Source organism: Aricia agestis, chromosome 3 (genome assembly GCF_905147365.1).
Source record: "Aricia agestis chromosome 3, ilAriAges1.1, whole genome shotgun sequence".
Taxonomy (NCBI): domain Eukaryota; kingdom Metazoa; phylum Arthropoda; class Insecta; order Lepidoptera; family Lycaenidae; genus Aricia; species Aricia agestis.
In genome coordinates, this window is record NC_056408.1 from 14,703,446 (window position 1) to 14,723,436 (window position 19,991).

Consider the following 19,991-nt stretch of genomic DNA (forward strand, 5'->3'; position numbering starts at 1 on the left):
TCAGTATTAGCGTGATAAAATATAGCCTATACCCTTTCTCGATAAATGGGCTATCTAACACTGAAATAATTTTTCAAATCGGACCAGTAGTTCCTGAGATTAACGCGTTCAAATAAGGCCTTTCAAATAATTTCGCCAATTTTTTCCACATTTTTCTCTATTTCTTCGCTCTCATTAGTCTTAGCGTAATAAAATGTAGCCTATAGCCTTTCTCGATAAATGGACCATCTAACACTGAAAGAATTTTTCAAATCGGACCAGTAGTTCCTGAGATAAGCGCGTTCAAATAAGCCCTTTCAAATAATTTCCCCCCATTTTTCCACTCTTTCCTCTATTTCTTCGCTTCTATCAGTATGAGCGTGATAAAATATAGCCTATAGCCTTCCTCGATAAATGGGCTATCTAACACTGAAAGATTTTTTTAAATCGGACCAGTAGTTCCTGAGATTAGCGCGTTCAAACAAACAAACAAACTAACAAACTCTTCCGCTTTATAATATTAGTATAGATTGACATTTGTATAGATGTTAGCAAGTTGTATAATATGTGATAGATAAGGTGTTTAAGAGCGTAGCTCTTGACTCGGAGGTCGTGGGTTCGATTCCCGCGTTGGAAACATGTTATTTCCATGTTTGGTTAGGACAATGCAGGCTGATCACCTGATTGTCTGACAAGTAAGATGATCCCTGCGTCGGATGGGCATGTAAAAAGTCGGTCCTGCGCCTGATCTCTCGCCAGTCGTGTCGGTCTTCCGTCCCACTGGGTTATGAGAGTAGAGAATAGAGAGTGCTCTTGTGTACTGCGCACACACTTGAGCACTATAAAATTACTCCTGCGTACCTGGCCTGGTTTCAATGAAACCGGCCACCGTCACCGAAACCGGTGTGGGGGGTATTATTATTTATGTGATAGATAGTAATTTATGCATTTCAATCTCTTTGAAGTAAGAATAACTCAATTAAATATACTCTTTTTTGATAAAATTGGGCACAAAGTGTAAACCATTAGGAAGGATTAAGGACTATGCTAAATCACTTATTATAGATAAAAATAGTAGTTGCTAATTTAGGATGATTCAATTTGCATATTATTTTATATTTATTTCAAAGTGTAAGAGGTCCAAGTTCTTTATAATTCTACGATTTGATTTTGTAGTTTTGTATGACTATACAATTTAAAACAAAACTTTGATAGATACTATTTAAGCTCCCCAATGTACTCACTAATACATATAAGGTGTGGTAAAATCAATTATAAATCATAGTCACCACACAAAATGACACAAAAGTAAGTTTAAGCATTAACACAAAACTTAAAATCTCAAAGCAAAAATCATTTGAAGTAATGTTTTGTAAATGAATGGCCCCATTATTAATTAGGTTACGCATGGAAACCTGTCTTTTCTTCAGAATTTTTATTCCTGTAAAATAAACATTGTGCCATCTGAGTTGTAACATCTTGGTTATACTTATCTTTATAGACACTAGAAACCTCTGATTATATTATGTATGATACTGCTCCATTTTTATGCTTCAACTCCCAAGCAGTCACATTCGACCGCGATAACAATGATTTCCACAAATATATGATTGAGGGATTAATAAACATTTAAAAAAATTACATACCTATTGGTGAGGTCCATCTTAATGTTGGCACAAATGTACCTAATATTGTCTTTCTCTGCCTCTGAAAACAAAAATTGAGCCATTGAAATGAATAATGAATACAATAGATTGTGTAAAAAAGGGTAGAAGAGAAAAAATACATACTTAATTTTCTCATTCAACTTGTAATTTGAACCTTGTAAAACTTACTAGTCTATCTTAACCCTAATGTGTCTGCGATACCCACGATGGAGGTGTTAATAAAAAATTATTTTAAGTTTTGTTAGTCTTGCTAAATCTCAAGAATTGCTGAAACAATTTAACTAATTTTAGTCTTAAAAAATAGGAGGAAAGTGATAATATAAAGTTCAATAGGTCATCTAGTAAACAATAGTAATACTAGCTAATCGACAAAGATGGATATGATAGACATATTATTACAGTAATTTCTTATTAGTTTCTCTATTACTATGAATGACATCTTCATTTAAAAATTGGTTTTATTGTTCACTTACCTTATTTGGGAGGGGGCTCAGAGCAAAGCGCGGCTACACCGCACTAGCACCATTTGCCCCCGCCTAGAATGAAAAACAAAATATTAAAAAATTAGGATCAAGCAGATTATAACCTGTCATAAATATTAAAAACTGCAGCCTAGTAGCTTATTGCGTATTACTTTTTCTCTACTTGCATAAAAGTCTGTATCGGAAAGTATTGATACGGTAGCTATAAAGCGGTTGCAGGTAGTTTGAATGTACGTCTGTGTGATAATGTAGAATGTAGATTAGAGAATATACTTGTTACTTATGTATCATTTGGATAAAAGTGATTTTAAAGCATTCCTATAGGTATTATTTCAGGAATAATAGTAGATTTAAGATTAATATTGGGTCTTTTTATGCTCATAAGAAAACAACAACTAGTCTTGCAACAGTCGCAAGTACATCTAACCACACAAGAAAGCTTGTTATCACATCAAAATACTGTTTATCATATAGAAAATATAACCATTCTTACCATTTTATGTATCAATATGAAATAAATACTTCACAACGATTAATAAATTAAATTTTATTATCGAAACCTCCACTCGACGAAATGCACTAAAAAACTTCAAACAAAAGTCAAAACGGTCAATGATCGCTTTGTTTGACAGATTTCACCATTGACTTTTATAAGTGGGCTCGGCATAATGGTCTCTACCTTAGAGTATACATTAGCAAGCTATGCTATAATGTTTACTCTATGGTCTCTACCAAATCAAAATACTGTGGCCGGTCCGCCATTTTATGTTCCGGTTCTCCGAAGTACATAAACTGTCAAAGTGTCGTATTATAGGGATGTCGAAATTGAAAGAAAATATCGATATTTGAAAAAATATCAATATCGGTCTCGATCGCGAAAAAAATAGGCACTTGAAATGTTCACAAAATACTCAGTTGTATACATACTTTAATAATAATAATAATTGATGGTAAAATTAAAATAAACTGAAAACACTTCGTGCGCGAGTACAACTAGTATTTGTCCGATTTTTTGGTAATTTTTTCTCGATATCAATAATTACAACTTAAATAATAATTAATAAACTTAAAATAAATTAAATAGTTTTATTAAAATATTTTGTCTCTATGTACTATAATACATAGAGACAAAATAGGCAAAAATGATATTTTTTTTATATAATATAAAAAAAAAACATTTTTGATATCAATATAATATATAATATAACAGGACGCTCACTTATAACATGTTAGTTTAACGATGTCCTCGACAAATATCAACCGAGTGTCCCATCACTATAGACCGCCATGTTTAGTTCTTGGCAATATGGCGCCGGCCACACTTTTTTGTAGTTATGTCGCCTCCATCTGTTTCCTTATTCATTGGATTTCACCATAGACATTTTTTTTAATTCGTCCCGGTCGGGACAGGCAAAGGGAGCGTTGCCCATACAGCCATTTCTATGTTTTGTCCAATGACATAAGAAACACAGGACATGAAATAACCACGAAAGGAACGCGCCTGCCTTCAAAATTTGAAGGCTAGTAATGGTGGATTTTACTAGAGACGATGCAAAAATATCGATATCGATACTTTTTCAAATAATAGTAAAGGCAAACACCTAATTTGGTCTTTTAATTCAAATTTTGTGGACTAAAAAGTAAAACGGCGGATTTTACAAGAGACGTCACTGAATGAAATAATTGGCCAAGTGCGAGTCGGACTCCGGTATAGAGTGAAAGTAGACAAAAAATTGTGTTTTTTGTATGGGAGCCCCCTTAAATATTTACTTCATTATAAATTTTATTATTAATCATTAAAGTAAAAATATAATTAAGGATTTTGTGAAAATTTCAAGTGCCTAATTGTTACTATTATTGATTACGAGCAAAAAAGGCCAAAAATATCACGTTTCTTATATGGGAATTGAGAGCCCCCCTTAAATATTTATTTTATTTTTAGTATTTGTTGTTATAGCGGCAACCGATATACACAATCTGTGAAAATTTCAGAAGTCTAGCTATAGCGGACAGACGGACAGACATCGAAGAGTTAGTAATAGGGTCCCGATTTTAACCAAATGGGTACGTAACCCTAAAACCACATTAACTATACTTTTTTAAATAATAGTAAAGGTGACTATAATAAACATAAATTTAAAAAAAACTTGTGACCTCTGCTCACTTCCAATTTTTATAAAAGTAAAGACAAGATTAATTTTGTTTAGGGTGGTTTATTCAACTGGGTGTTACCACAGTGTTACTTGAGTCCAACAAATAAAATATAGGTTTAGTAGTTAGCTGCAGTAAACTGACATTTCTTTAAATTTTATTTATTTAAATAAAATTTTGTTAAAAGGAACTATGCCTTTTATTTATGCTCTTTTCTTAAAGGTTTGCATATCGTACTGGTCCAGTAATACTACCTGGTGACAGTTCGTTCTAGAGTTTTACAGTGCGCGGCAGAAAGTTACGCGAAAAACGCACGGTCCAAGTCTATCACTCATGGTGATGTGGATGGTATAAACTCCGGACTAAAATACTGCCTAGTTCTGTTAAGAACACCAAACTTTTTAGAGGCTAACTTGGCAGTTGGCCTTACCCATAGAGCCTATAATATTATGAGCACAAACTACACTAGTAAAAATCAAAAATCAAAATCAAAATATTTATTTCTAAATAGGTTAACAAACTTAACACTTTTAGAACGTCTACATGAAGGCTGAAGCCTCCACGAATAATATTTTTGATGGTACAGCATCATCTTGTAGTTTTAATCTGCCCAACGTCCTATTAAAACACCACTCTTCAAAATGTATTGAGCAGACATATATCCTTTTTTTGTTCATGCTAATATTTTCTGCACCTATATAGTGCGTTTCATCAAATAGTTCCTTTGCCGTCATGTTGGCACTAATGCAAATTAGTGTTGCCTCAATATCTTTACTGTGCTACCTTAAATTAGGGGAGATAATAATATGTTATCACAAAATACTTTTAATAATTCCCTAATTTTATATAATTCTAACTTTCGCCCGCGGCTTATCCTGTGTTAACGTCTATCCCCGGGGACCGTTCTTTTCCCGGGATGAAAGGTACCCTATGTCCTTCTCCATACCCCAGACAACGTGTACGTATGAAAGTTTCTTGATGATCCGCTTAGTACTTTATGCGTAAAGTCGTAACAAACAAACAAAGTCACTTTCGCACTTACTAGCTAAGAGCCGAGCTTTATGAGGGCTCGCGTCGTTATACCTTGACTGACTGATGATAATACATTGACATGTAAATAAAATTACTATGTTAAAGCACAAATCAATAGGCGTGATAGTTTTTTCGTAAAGTGTACCACAAAATGTACAGGTTTTGGGATATACTAGGGCTCGATTCGCTCGCCCTGATAATAATAATATAAGTAAGTACTATCTTTTACCCGCGACTTCGTTCGCATGACGCATGTATGTAGTTTTCGTCACTAGAAGTGCGTTTAATCAAATAGTTCCTTTGCCATCATGTTGGCATTCCTGTATGTTAATAATATAAACACGGTAGACACGCTCTGCGAGTATTCATAAGTTTTACTGTATTTCAGGGTGATTAATGTTTTCGGCATGATTTTCTGACGAAATCACAGTAAAACTTATGAATACTCGCAGAGCATGTCTGCCATGTTTACGTTATTGACAGACAGTAATGCCAACATGACGGCAAAGGAACTATTCGATGAAACGCACTCTAATATTTATCCACTCTTTTCTTTTTGCTTCATCATTAGGTAATGTAAAAGTAGAAATAAACACATATACATACATTGTAAAAGTGGTGAAATTAGGTAAAAAAAAATTATTTAAATGAAATTTTAAATAAAATTATCGATAAAGGCAATCACTACTGTTCATACAATATTACTACCACGTATTTTATACGGAAAACATCAAAAATATAGGGAACCAAGCGGTGAAATTAAGAGAACCTTTTGTAATAGATCATTTTAAGAAAACACAGTCGTCTGAATTAATAAATCTGGTGTGTTTCGAAGTAAAATACTAAACTTTACTGATGTAAAGACAAATCTGGTTGTTTTCTTCGGATTCGAGTACGGCATCCAATAACACTGCACGTGGTCATGTTTCGGCACTCCAAATTTCACTTCCTAAAAGAATTTTTACCAATAATAACTAGAATAATGTCGAAATTTTTAAAATAAATGTTGTTTGTTTACGTACATTGAATTGGTCACAAAGAGGCATTTTGGCAAATATTTCTTTCAAAATGGTAAACACTCAAACTTACAGTTATCTTTTTTCACTTACGTAAAAAAGCATAGGCAAAAAAGAGATAGTTATATGATTATGCATTTCTCGACGACTTGACGTAATCAATTCTATACATAGACAATTGCTTCGGGTCCTTGTGTTTCTTATGTCATTGGTTTTCTCTATTTAATTCACCATAGACAAATGTCAAATAAAGGAGTGAGCACACTGAGACGGGCCGTGCCGGGGCTCAGCGTGCCAATGCCGGGGCGCATCGCAAAAATCCGCCTCCATACATATAATTTGTATGGAAGATCCGCTTCCACTCTTACACACTTTCCACACCACTTCCGCGTATCGCACACTGTGCCTGGGCGCATCAGCGCGGATTTTTGTCGGCGGATTGAATCCGTCAATGCGACACGGCCCGACAAGACCCGCTGCGCCCCGGCAACAGTGTGCTATACTGCCGCGCAATTTGTAAACGCAGTAAAGAACATATCAAAGGTTTCGAGAAAAACGCGGTAAAAGTTGAAATTTTATTTTTTCATAACGTTACTGCTTCAAGGGCATAGATTACGGTATGAAAATTTACCCGATACTATAAATAACGGTAAAAGTTGGAATTAATACCGGTAAATGTTATAACGGTAAATAGGATTTATAACGGTAAATATAATATGTTCTTTGATAACGATACCTTTTGTAAAATAAGTACTTAATTTAATCAGTCAATTCAGTATGCAGTATGACAAAAAATTAAACTAGACGTGTCTGGTGACCTCAGTATAGTATATATTATAGGTAGGTATATATTATAGGAAAAATGACCTCTAATCACTAATGAGAATGACATGGTCAGTACTCAGTAGTTCAGTACTCGGTAGTTCAGTGCTCAGTATCTTTGTCCAAATATTACTAATTTATGGTTTGTATAGTAAATTATTGTATTGCCAGCACGTGCGCCGTGCACTGGCTGCCGGGCGGACTCTGTTGTTTTGCAGACGACGCGGGGGCGAGGCAGCCTTTTAGTCCACGATTCACGAAGGAATAAAGACCGCGTCTGCCCGTCGATGTCTGCAGCTGCCCTCGCCGCGTAGGTACACAAAGCACACGACGAGTGGAGGCAGTCAGTTCAGGACGTTCGTTCTAGACTCTAGTGGAGATAGAGAGAATAGAGCTAGCTGCCGCCTCGCGCCACTGCGCCGTCTGCGTTACTGCATGTAAACTGGTTTGTGTGATCCACGGCGGGCATGCCGCGCCGCCAGAGCCCGCCGGGGACCTGCGGAGCGGTCTTTTTGCCCTTGGTGTGCGTTTGTAATAGATATTGTAGGATTCCCTTTGTGCTACCGGTCCGCCCCGCCCCGTCATGTGCAAAGCGCCTCTGATCCGACGGGCTACGCTCCTTAAAATATTCTCCGTGTTATAATACCTACATATTTTGTAAATGCTAGTGTCCGACCGAAACTGTTTTTTCAGCCGAAACCGAAACCGAAACCGAACTTTCGGCCTTACTGTCAGTTTCGGCCGAAACTAATAATTGGGAAGAGTTTGTTTGTTTGTTTGTTTATTTGAACGCGCTAATCTCAGGAACTACTGATCCGATTTGAAAAATTATTTCCGTGATAGTTAGCCTATTTATCGAGGAAGGCTATAGGCTATATTTTATCGCGCTAAGACTAATAGGAGCGAAGAAATAGAGGAAAGTGTGGAAAAAACGGAAAAAAATATTTGAAATGGCTTATTTGAACGCGCTAATATCAGGAACTACTGGTCCGATTTGAAAAATTCTTTCAGTGTTAGATAGCCTATTTATCGGGAAAGGCTATAGGCTATATTTTATCATGCTAAGACTAATAGGAGCGAAGAAATAGAGTAAAATGTGGAAAAAAACGGGGGAAATTATTTGAAAGGGCTTATCTCACGAACTACTGGAGCAATTTTTCTGTTATTTGGCACAGACAAGAAGTAGACCACGTGAAGGATTATAGGCTATTTTTTGTGGACTAATTTGTCTGTGAAATATCTAATTTACGCGGGCGAAGCTGCGCGGAACGTTATATTTCGCATGGTCACGGCATCACGCGTAAACGGCTGGACCCATTTTGCTGAAATTTGGTATAAAGATACTTTGAGTCCCGAAAAAGAACATACTATACATTTTGTCCCGGAAAAATGTACGGTTACTGCACAATATACTTTTATGATTTGCGCGTAAACTATTCAATCTATTTTGATGGAATTTGGTATTGAGATACTTTGAGTTTCGGGAAAGGAAAAGAAATGCTAATTTTGTCCCGGAAAATGTACGGTTTCCGCACAATAAACTTTTATAATTATCGCCTAACCTATTCAATCTATTTTGATGAAATTTGGTATGGCAGTACTTTCAGTCTCGGGAAAAGACAAGGGATACTTTTTATCCCGGAAAATATACGGTTCCCGCACAATAAACTTTTATGATTCTCACCTAAACTATTTAATCTATTTTGATGAAATTTGGCATGGAGATTGGAGATACTAATTTGAATTTTAATAAAATTTATTAGGATAAAATTGTTCGGCGTGCATCTGTTGTCTGATTGCCATAACACAAGTTTTTACTTAGCATGGGATTAGACGACGTGATGTACGCTACCTAGCTTTTATACTATTGTATATTATTGTATGCTTAATAAAGAATTTGAATTTGAATCTGGGACAAGGAATGTTTTTTGTCCCGGTAAAATGTGCGGTTCCCACACAATATACGTACTTTCCTGATTTGCGCGTAAACGACTCAATCGATGTACGGGAACAACTTTACTATAAGTAAACTAAAGTCCACGCGGACGAAGTCGCGGGCAACAGCTAGTAATTAATAATAAGTGTCTGGGTGTCCCATTTTTTACATATTTAGTCAATGATATTCTATGTTACTAACGTAACTATTTAGTACTTTCATCAATGATGAAAAACTAAAAGCAGATATGTTACTACCGCGCGCGTTGTTAAGATTCAAATACGGCCCAATTTGGCCGTCTGTTGTTTATGGCCATTCCCAATATTTGATCTATCTCTGGTTTTGCCCTACTACAGATAGGAATAGCTCACAGTTGACATAAAATATATGTCTCTAATGTCTAATGTGAGCTATTCCTATCTCTAGTAGGGCAAAACCAGAGATAGATCAAATATTGGGAACGGCCGTTAGTCTGCATCGAGCACAGTCACGAACGTGCTACGTCTTGTCTTACCTAAATAAATTGAAAATGACGTCGTGCGTGTATCGAGAATGTACCAATTATGACTCGAAAGTAAACAAAACACATGGAATCTCTTACCACATGTCTTGATTGCAATAAATACCTCGATTATTTACATTTTCAATTATTTTTTCGAACTATCTGGAAAAAATCGAATTTTCGTCATAGCTCAGGCGAAGAGACAGCGATACGATTCGACGTTTAAAAATAGAACTGTCTCTTTTATGTAAATGGTTTTTTGTATCTTTTGTTTCACTTATCTGTCAAATTTGTCAATGTTTGCAATTTTGAATTTGAAAATTGTTCGGAAGCGATTTAAGCCGGAAAATAGTATGGACGTAACATATAGTGTAGTACCACGTAGTACGGAATTTGACCTTATATACATCCTTAAATAGAGAAAACATAGAAATGGCTGTATGGGCAACGCTCCCTTTGCCTGTCCCGACCGGGACGAATTTAAAAAAAATGTCTATTGTCAGCTGTCGCCTGTCCTGTCAAGTATGACATAATTAACCATAGTAGGCATGTCAAAAATACAGTAAAAAATTATGATTTATTTTCCCGAATAAAATAAAAATACAAATATATATTTTTCTCTAAAGCTGTGTGTATTAAACAAAGGTAGGTATGTCGAAATATGTTTGGTGTGAGTTTTTCCATTTACATCCCCTCAAATGATTATAAAAATAATGCGTGATGTAAGATACATTTTGAGGAGTTTACTCTTCATAAAGATTTATTTTATATGAAACTTTGTTAAAATCCATGTTTACGAGAAGGGAAGAAGTTTATAATTATCTCTACGTGGATTTAGATCATACTAATTTATGTTTTTTCAGATGTTCAAATTTAGTGGACACATAATTTGTAGGTTAGGTTCAAGAAATGTATTGAGAAAGTATTCTGCTCCCGGTGTGACGGTATTTAAATCAAATAAAACTGATGTATCTGCCATTAACCAAGAGGAAAATCTTACAAATGCTGTAGGAGATAAGGAGAAAACAGGTAATTGTAGTGTTTATTTATTTGTTTGTATACTCAATATACTATTATGTAACAATCTTGTTTCTCTTCAATAATTTATTGCTAAAAGTAATAGTGTGTTAATAAAAAACTTAATTTTAATAATAACTATGTTGCCATATTTTAACTGATAAAATAGCACTTCATAATATTATCTTACTAATTATATTTAACGAATTTATATTTCAGGACTTGTGGCAGCAGCTTTTGCTTCGCTAAATGCTCCTGATGATGAAACACCTAAAAAGCCAAGTCCAAAATCTATCAAGCTTAGCCATATGCAGCAGTTGGACAGTCAAATAGGAAAGGCAGCCGATGTTAACAGCCTTCTTCTTGTTGCTGAAAATCCTATTGTTTCTAGACGGCATGCACTTAAGGTGAGAGGAATATTACCTTAATAAGCATACAAACTCAGGGTATGTTTATGTTTCATATAAATTTTTTCTTTCTTGTTGTTTTACTGCATACTCAGCACTAATGTTGTAAACCCCATATATTATACTATACTAATACATATTATAAAGCGGAAGAGTTTGTTTGTTTGTTTGAACGCGCTAATCTCAGGTACTACTGGTCCGATTTAAAAAATTCTTTCAGTGTTAGATAGCCCATTTATCGAGGAAGGCTATAGGCTATATTTTATCACGCTAAGACTAATACGAGCGAAAAAATAGAGGAAAATGTGTAAAAAAACGGGGGAAAATTATTTGAAAGGGCTTATTTGAACGCGCTAATCTCAGGAACTACTGGACCGATTCCAAAAATTCTTTCAGTGTTAGATAGCCCATTTATAGAGGAAGGCTATAGGTTATATTTTATCACGCTAAGACCAATAGGAGGAAATAAATAGAGGAAAATGTGGAAAAAACTGGGGAAATTATTTGAAAGGGCTTATCTCACGAACTACTGGAGCAATTTTTATGTTATTTGGCACAGATAAGAAGTAGACCACGTGAAGGATCATAGGCTATTTTTGTGGACTAATTTGTCTGTGAAATATCTAATTTACGCGGGACAAGCCGCGCGGAACGTCTAGTATATTATATGGCTGGTATGTCTGTCACAATAATAATGGAAATTTGTTTTGTCACCACCCTTTTTCAATAAAAAGGAGAGTGATCATTGAAGTGTTGTTGGTTTATTTGCAGATGGTGTCAGTTCTCTCAGAATGGTCAAGCAGTAACAAAGTGAAAATAGCTGATTTTGAGAAAGATCCCCGGTTCCTCAAGTTGTGTCGGATCCTCGCTCGGACTCCCACATCACAGGCTATAGGTTCTTTGACCATGGCAGAAGACCTTAGCACTGTATTGGGTATAACTGGGGATGATGAAGCAGCACGGCTTATTGCTAATCTTGCTTTGCCTCAAATGATTAAGGTATGCTTAAAATAAGTTAAAGAAGGACTGTAGGAGGCCTCCTATATGAGGCCTCATATTTGCCATCGCCCATCAGGCACACTAAATTAAGAGATTATATTTAATAAGAAAACTCTTATACTAAAAACAGGCAATTCGTAATAAAAGGCTTTACAATAATGATAGTGACATTAATTTAATTACTAATATTTCAGGTGATGAAAGCACTCCAACAGAAAGGGCGCCGTAGTACTCCATTGCTGCGGGCTCTCTCCTACAACATCACTAAGCAACCTGAGCCTATAGACTTGAAGAAATCAGCCGATCTCCTATTCTCTATGGCTGCTCTTAACTTCCCAGACCCTGTGTTACTGGATAGGATCTGCAGGTTAGTAGTATTAGTATCATAGACTAAGGAAAATATACGTAGTATCATTCAACTTCAGAGACAAAAAAAAACTGTAATATAATTTAAAGAAATTTAAAAAAATTGTGTCATTAGTCCTAGTCTGTTGTCTTGCCGTAGTGCTCCTTATTTTAATTATTGTTATGAATAATACTATTATATTAAAAAGATAAAACCGATTTCAAAATTGTATATAGTTGAGAATTAAAATTGCCTTATCTCGAAAACTGCTAAACCGATTTTGATGAAACTTGTAGTGTTCCCTAACGGCCATTCCCAATATTTGATCTATCTCTGGTTTTGCCCTACTGGAGATAGGAATAGCTCACAATTGACATAAAATATATGTATCTAATGTCTAATGTGAGCTATTCCTATCTCTAGTAGGGCAAAACCAGAGATAGATCAAATATTGGGAATGGCCGTAAGTTGAACAATACCTAGTACAACAAATAAAGAATTACTTAAATCGGACTTGTAGTTCTGGAGATATGTGAACACAAACATAGAAACATACATACATACACTTTTGAAATTTGACACATTTGTTCTGACTTCAGACACTGAAATAGACTAACATGTTCTATCAGAGAAGTTGATTCCTATGCAAATCGGGGACCTAAGTAGTTTGGTCACGTTACATCAAACCCAGCTGACAGATCACAATTAACATTGAATTGACATATTCGACCAAATAACGTTGGTCTGTCAATTGCATAGGAATCAACTTCCTCGATGGTACATACAAAAACTGGGCAGTTCTGGAAACATTACATACATACTCGTCGAATTGATAACCTCCTTTTTTTGAAGTCAGTAAAAAAATGAAATCTTTTCAAACCTTTGTTTTAGTGATGTGTTAGACTGTTTACCAAATAACACAGATAAACCAGCAGTGGTGAACTCTATACTGGTATCGTTGGGGTTACTGAGATACAGGCATGAGCCAATATTGAATGCTCTAGTGAGTTGGCTAAGCGAAAGGCTGAAGCTGCTGCGACCGTCGGATATAGCCTCGGCTATTTTAACCCTTGCCACCGTCAACTATATACCTTTGGACTCTGAAAATATTTTTAAGGTGAGAATTAGAGATTTATTTAGTTTGTCTAAGATGTGGGCCGTAATAACAATTAACATTAAGGCCCAGTAGTCCCTAAAATAAGCAGGTCGATGTCTGTCAGTACGAATATCGACGTTAAGGACATTAAAATAACATTCATATCAGCGCGCCTTGTACAGTGGCTGTTACGCGCTCGCCGCGTGCCTTGATAATAGAAAATAGGAGAAAAAACCTTTTGTTTTTAGTAGTTCACAAATCAAATATATCAAATCGTTTACGTTAGGTTACGACACAAATACTACATTTTTTGTTTTTAGGGTTCCGTACCTCAAAAGGAAAAAACGGAACCCTTATAGGATCACTTTGTTGTCCGTCTGTCCGTCCGTCCGTCTGTCAAGACCCTTTTTCTCAGGAACGCGTGGAGGTATGAAGCTGAAATTTATATCAATTACTCAGGTCTACTGTCCCTTGAAGCTGTGAAAAAATCAAACTTCTAAGCCAACGCAATCAAAAGATACAGCCGTTTATGCCGCAAATTTTCGACACTTGCAAGGGAATCAAAACCTACAGGGTGCTTCCCGTGAACTCAGAATCTTGAAATTTGGTACGAAGCAACGTCTTATAGCATAGATAAAGGAAAAATTACGAAAACCATAAATTTTTAGTTACATCACATAATATTTTTTTTTTTAATAATTTTAAACTTACTACCCATTTCCTCATAAACGCGTAGAGGTATTAAATTGAAATTCATACCAAATACTCAGGTCTATAATACCTTTAAGCTGTCGGAACCCTCGGTGCGCGAGTCCGACTCGCACTTGGCCGGTTTTTTTTCTAGAAAGTGTGTAATTTAGTCATAAAATGATTTAATTATGAAAAACAGCGTTATAACAGTCATCTTTGAGATTTTTTCTATCGAGCAGAATTTTTCAAATTGTTTTTATGAAATAAGGGGGTAAACGAGCAAACGGGTCACCTGATGGAAAGCAACTTCCGTCGCCCATGGACACTCGCAGCATTAGAAGAGCAGCAGGTGCGTTGCCGGCCTTTTAAGAGGGAATAGGGTAATAGGGAAGGGTAGGGATGGGAAGGGAAGGGAATAGGGGAGGATAGGGAAGGGAATTGGGCCACCGGTAAACTCACTCACTCACCGAAATACAGCGCAAGCGCTGTTTCACGCCGGTTTTCTGTGAGAACGTGGTATTTCTCCGGTCGAGCCGGCCCATTCGTGCCGAAGCATGGCTCTCCCACGTTTACTTGTGTACTGATATAACTTTGCGTATAGGAAATTTTCTCAATTTTAAAACGGTACTTATTTTATACTTAAATTTTTCAAAACATTTCCTTTACTAAAAACGTGTTTTAAGGCGGGGATTAATCTCAATCCAAAACGATAACCTTGCACACAACCAAAGACCAAGCGTATACGCATCGCAATAAGATTCATTTTAGCTTAGCATAAAACTGTTCTTGCATAAAGCGGATCTTGTCTATTTTTCATGTTTTTTTAAAATATCTTTGGAAATAAACAGAAACAAAATTGTTCGGTTAAAGAGGTTTTAATATAGAATTACTAACAATTTATTCAAATAAAATGTATAATTATCCTAGTTAATACATATATTTCGATGAAATAGATTTTTATCGGAGGTGAGTTTGTAAATTAATTACAGCCAAAGTATTACGTTGTATTAAAATGTTTATGGTTTAAGGTATTTTAAATATCGTGCTTTATATCTCATATTTTTTAACACTTCGTTATTATATTGGAACTAGGTAAACCAGGAGTCACGGAATAACAAATTGGGGTTTATCCTCGCCTTAAAAACCCCATTTTACGTAGTTGCATTAACCACAGCGCCTTAAGATAGGCGAGAGTCGATGTAATCAGTATCACTAATCAATCTTCCAATATCGCTCTTTTGCCAATAACATAATATCACCTTATTAAACAGACCTACAATTGCGCAATTTGCCGAGCGATTGTAGAGTATGTAACATAAGTTCAAAGTATAAATAAAGTCACTGTCGTAAAAAAGCTAACTATTAGTGCTTCTATAGCAGTGGTCCCCAACCTTTTTTTCATGCGGGCCACAAACATGTTTTGGTCTGGGTGTCGCGGGCCACAGCCCTCAACAAAATTTTTTTAGAGTTAAAAAATAAACAACTATCACGTAGACTAAGTATTCGTTATTTTGCCGATGGGCGTGAATTTAAAAATTGTTTAACATCACGCGAGCCACAAATAGCAACGGCGCGGGCGGGCGCGGGTTGGGGATAGCGGTTCTATAGTATACACTACACTCTTGATATCAGAACTTAAAATGCGTATATAAAAGTAAATTCTTTGTTTTGCAGGCAGCCGTAGCGCTGAACGAAGATGATATGGCAAAGGCGTTTTCATGGCTTGACTTGGTTTTCTCACTGCTGATATTTGACAAAGCTGACCAAAAACACTTAGAATCGACGCTTCGACCAGAGTTTATTGAAAAACTGCTGTCTGCTGGTGGTGAGTTTTTGTGTACTGATACAAACTTTTTCATTAAATATGCCCGATTTTTTTTGTTGTTATCTATCTACCTGAATCTATTGAAACCTGATCTCACATAGCCTTAAGTCTTAAAAGTTCGTAGCTTAAAAGCCTCTAAAAAATACTTAGATAAAAAAAACTATATCTATAGGCAATTTTTAGGGTTCCGTACCCAAAGGGTAAAAACGGGACCCTATTACTGAGACTTCGATGTCTGTCCGTCTGTCTATCCAGGCTGTAACTCAAGAACCGCTATAGGTAGACTTCTGAAATTTTCACAGATTTATGATGCCGCTATAACAACAAATACTAAAAACAAAATAAAGTTAATATTTAAAGGGGCTCCCATACAACAAACGTTATTTTTTTTGGGCTTTTTGGCTCTCGTCAAAATCGTTTGGCGAAGAAAAGAAACTGGTACAAATGGTTCAAATTTTTTATTAAAATTAACGTATTCGCGTCGGTATGGCGGGCTGTAAGCCGCACCCGACAAGTATGGCATTACGCTTTCGCCTACTTATTTTTTTTCGACTATCTGAAAATACAAGCATTTTTGTGGAACAAATCGTTCGACACTCGTTATTTATCCGACACGTTCGATTAACGCCCACGCGTTTGGGCTGCCAGTGCGAGCTCTATGACCATCTTTTTCCTTTTTGCCTTTACGTAATTATACCCCTGTAAAACCGCCATACTGGTACAAATGACCAAGAATTTTGTGTCAGTATCTCCAGGCCTATAATGGAAACATACAGGCACTAGAAATTTTCACAAAACCCTCAATTATATGTGTACTTTAATATCTAATAATTTAATTAAGGGGGGCTCTTATTATGAACTGAATGTATTACAGAAATCACTATTCCATCTCGGCGCAAACTGATGGCTATCGACGCATACGTTGGGCAGAAATACCCTTCAAGTAACATCCGTCTAGCTGAAGACATTTCAGTTGGTGTACCAATCATGTACACGAGAGAAAAAGCATTCTACGTCCAGTGCATCATGGAGACCTTCAAGAGTTTGATCTCCGCTGACACTTTCCTGAAGAAGGAGTGTCAATCTGGAATGGGATTTTTGTATGGTAAGCCGTTGATAATAACAAAACTAATAGACATAATATAATTTCATACTACTGATCAGAGATTTCCAATCAGCAGTATGGAATTAATGCTATATTGGCGCACTTGCCGGGGCGGTGCACTTTGCCACACAGCACACTCATGCCTGTTTTCACCAACCGCCTCCCAACCCCAAGTGGTAGCGGCCATTAAGGGTACATATTCTTCAAGATTTCACGAATTTTTGTATGCCACGTTCGGTCTTAGGGCGTAAGAACTTTTGCAAAACATTACTTTTTTTAAAATGTATTTGTTTTAAGAGATATTTGACCCGCAAAGATCGCTAAGGAACACTTAGCGTTAGGAGACCGTTGGTAAAAATAGACGTCACTATACTGTAAAACTTTGTAAGTCAATGAATTTTTGTGCTTCACCTAATCTCTTATCGAAATTATATAAGAGTAAATTATTATATGTAAAAGCATACAATTTTTCTTCTTACAGATGCTGAGTTTGTAGTGGACTCAAAATGTCATCCAGTCCCATTGAATAAAGCAGCAGAGAGGAAGGAGTAAGTTCTGTTATTTAAAGTAACTTTCGTATCCTTATTACTAAAAAAGCACACAGTGAACAGATATTATGTTTTTCTGTCAAGCGATTTTGCTAACATATCCAACAAGGATACAACATAATATTAGATATTGTATTGCTTTAATGTCTAAATCTGTATTAATATACGTGGATATTTTATTAGTATTATGCATATTCCAATTTTTAATAGCTCATTTATAAACCGCCTAGTAACGTTTCAATGTGAATTGGCCTTTAAGAGTTGCAGTATTCACCTATACTTGTTTGCGCTGTATCTAGTATCAATCGATGTGTATTTTTGTGTAGAGTGTCGTTTTGAATAGCTCATTTAAAAATCACATCTCGTCACGTTGCAAAGGGTGCTTATCGAAACGCTCAAGGGTCAGCCTTGAGCAGGGCCCCGTAAGGGCTTCTGGCGCCTGTGTGCAAAAAAAGGATTTTGGCGCCCCTAAAGGCAAATTTTTTGGGTCCTTGATTTTAGCGCCCTTAAAGATGGCGATTTGGCGCCCCTATTGCACATATGGTAACGGGGGCCTTGAGTTTCGAAACACACCCTTATATTTTGCGTCGTATCAGCGTTCACAGGATAGCGGTGCTGGCGCTGGACTACCACGACATGTCGCGCAAGGTGCCCGTGCCGCTCGGCGTCAATGTCCTCTATAGCCGGCTACTACAACTTAAGGTAAACACTTGTAGTAAGAAACATTTAATTTATAGTTACTTGTCCCTTGCGTTTTCGATCTATTAACAAGCGTGAGTGAGAGAGACAAGTCACAAGTAACAACCATGTTATTGCCTATTATAGCACTGTTATCCTTTAATGTGTCTTGAAAGTAGGGTTGCTGAGGATTCCTCTTCCGCTTAATCATAATGCGGAAGTTTCGCAATATTTTGGGTTCAACTCAACCGTTCCGCATCCTCATAAATAAAAATAAAAAAATCCTCTTCCGCTATCGCTTCCTCAAAATGTAAGAGGAATTTATGAGGAATTTCACTGCGCATGCGCGTCGCGTATCCAATCATGGCAACGCACACGCCAGAGCATGAGAATTGCACATTCACTCATCTTTTTTTTTGTGTGAGTGTGTTGTGTATGTTCCTTAACTGCTGGACCGATTTTGATGATTCTGTATTGTGTGTGTTTTGATTCATGGTTTAGATTCATAGTTTGGTCCACTGGAAAATGCCCTTTTAATTATTTTTTGTGTAGTGTATGTATCTAGTTATGTACAGACAGGACAAACGCTTTTGGGTTGGGTCCGCTAGTATTTATAATTTCCTATCATCCTATTCCTCATCCGCTTCCTCATCCGCATCCTCTTCCTCAAAAAATATCCTCTTCCTCATCCGCATCCTCTAAATTTGCGCGTCACAATTCCTCTTCCTCCTCCTCTTCCTCATAATCACTTCCTCAACAACCCTACTTGAAAGACTTCATTGCAGACTTATGACAACTGGTCCTATAATATTATATCTGTGACTTACGTCTTGGTAGATAAATACGAATGTGATAGTTGTGTTGTTATCTCTTAATTCTGCTAATTTTCATAGAAGGTCTCATAAAAACATTCTTAAAGCATCATAATGCCATGAAATCTCAATAAAAAATTGTTTTTGTTTCAGGGGTACAAAGTACTCGAGATTCCATACACGGAGTTTAACCCGAAAGACAAGCTCGTGGCGCGCGTGCAGTACATAGAGAAGAGATTGAAGGAACTCATCGCTCAGCCCGCGTAGGTCAGGGGCGCAAAACCGGTGGTGCGCCGCTTGACATTGTAAAGGATGGATGAATTTACTTTTTATTAGGGTTCCGTACTTAAAAGTAAGAAACGAACCCATATAAAATCCACTATATTGCACGCAAAACTTTGCAAATCGAAGTATAGACGAAGAAGACGTAATATCGAAATGCAATTTAGATACTTTTGTATATTTTAACTTGTACTGAAATAGCAAACTCAATCCAGATTAAACTGGCATCATTGTCATTTTGTTACAGCCTTTAAAAAGTAGGTACATTACTTAAGGATGCGTTTGCAAATTTCATATAAATTGACTCTTTTGATAGAGTAATGTAATCAAAATATAATTCTTGTAAGTAGTACTTATAGTAGAGGAGGTGGTGCTCATTTTGAAAAGTCATTTCATACCGAGCGAAAATCGTAACAATAATAGTATTCTATTAATACATAAGAGTTTTGATCGTCAGCTACTTTTACTACTATAGTACTACTACGTACAGCTGACCTTTTTTTTTTATACGTTGGAGAGCCATGCTTTGGCACGAATGGGCCGGCTCGACCGGATAAATACCACGTTCTCACAGAAAACCGGCGTGAAACGTGACGTGT

The 19,991-nt window shown here is 36.4% G+C and overlaps 2 protein-coding genes across 4 annotated transcripts in view; one reads left to right on the top strand and one right to left on the bottom strand.

Moving 5' to 3' along the window:
* Positions 1-2,727, bottom strand: part of LOC121725232 (adenomatous polyposis coli homolog) — a 45,137-nt gene extending 42,410 nt beyond the window's left edge. The window contains exons 1-3 of one of the 3 annotated variants that reach the window (XM_042112085.1): positions 2,622-2,727; positions 2,120-2,182; positions 1,626-1,686 (exon numbers count right to left, since the gene is read on the bottom strand). The gene's annotated coding sequence lies outside the window, so the exon portion shown is untranslated. Of the gene's footprint in view, positions 1-1,621; positions 1,687-2,119; positions 2,183-2,291; positions 2,310-2,621 lie in introns of those variants that run through there. The other 2 variants (XM_042112087.1, XM_042112086.1) reach the window with 2 other exon arrangements.
* A 7,468-nt stretch (positions 2,728-10,195) lies between these two features.
* On the top strand, positions 10,196-19,731 carry LOC121725238 (FAST kinase domain-containing protein 4). Its single transcript, XM_042112093.1, has 11 exons — positions 10,196-10,232; positions 10,451-10,616; positions 10,824-11,011; positions 11,783-12,010; positions 12,205-12,377; positions 13,248-13,473; positions 15,817-15,967; positions 16,842-17,072; positions 17,554-17,620; positions 18,217-18,322; positions 19,264-19,731. The coding sequence occupies exons 2-11, from the start codon at positions 10,451-10,453 to the stop codon at positions 19,375-19,377; spliced, it is 1,650 nt and encodes a 549-aa protein (XP_041968027.1). The 5' UTR covers positions 10,196-10,232; the 3' UTR covers positions 19,378-19,731.
* The last annotated feature ends 260 nt before the right edge of the window (positions 19,732-19,991 follow it).

Coding starts and splice junctions, on each gene's coding strand:
- LOC121725238 (XM_042112093.1), top strand. CDS start 10,451: ATGTTCAAATTTAGTGGACACATAATTTGTAGGTTAGGTTCAAGAAAT. Junction 10,617..10,823: donor AGGAGATAAGGAGAAAACAG/GTAATTGTAGTG, acceptor TTTATATTTCAG/GACTTGTGGCAGCAGCTTTT. Junction 12,011..12,204: donor CTTTGCCTCAAATGATTAAG/GTATGCTTAAAA, acceptor CTAATATTTCAG/GTGATGAAAGCACTCCAACA.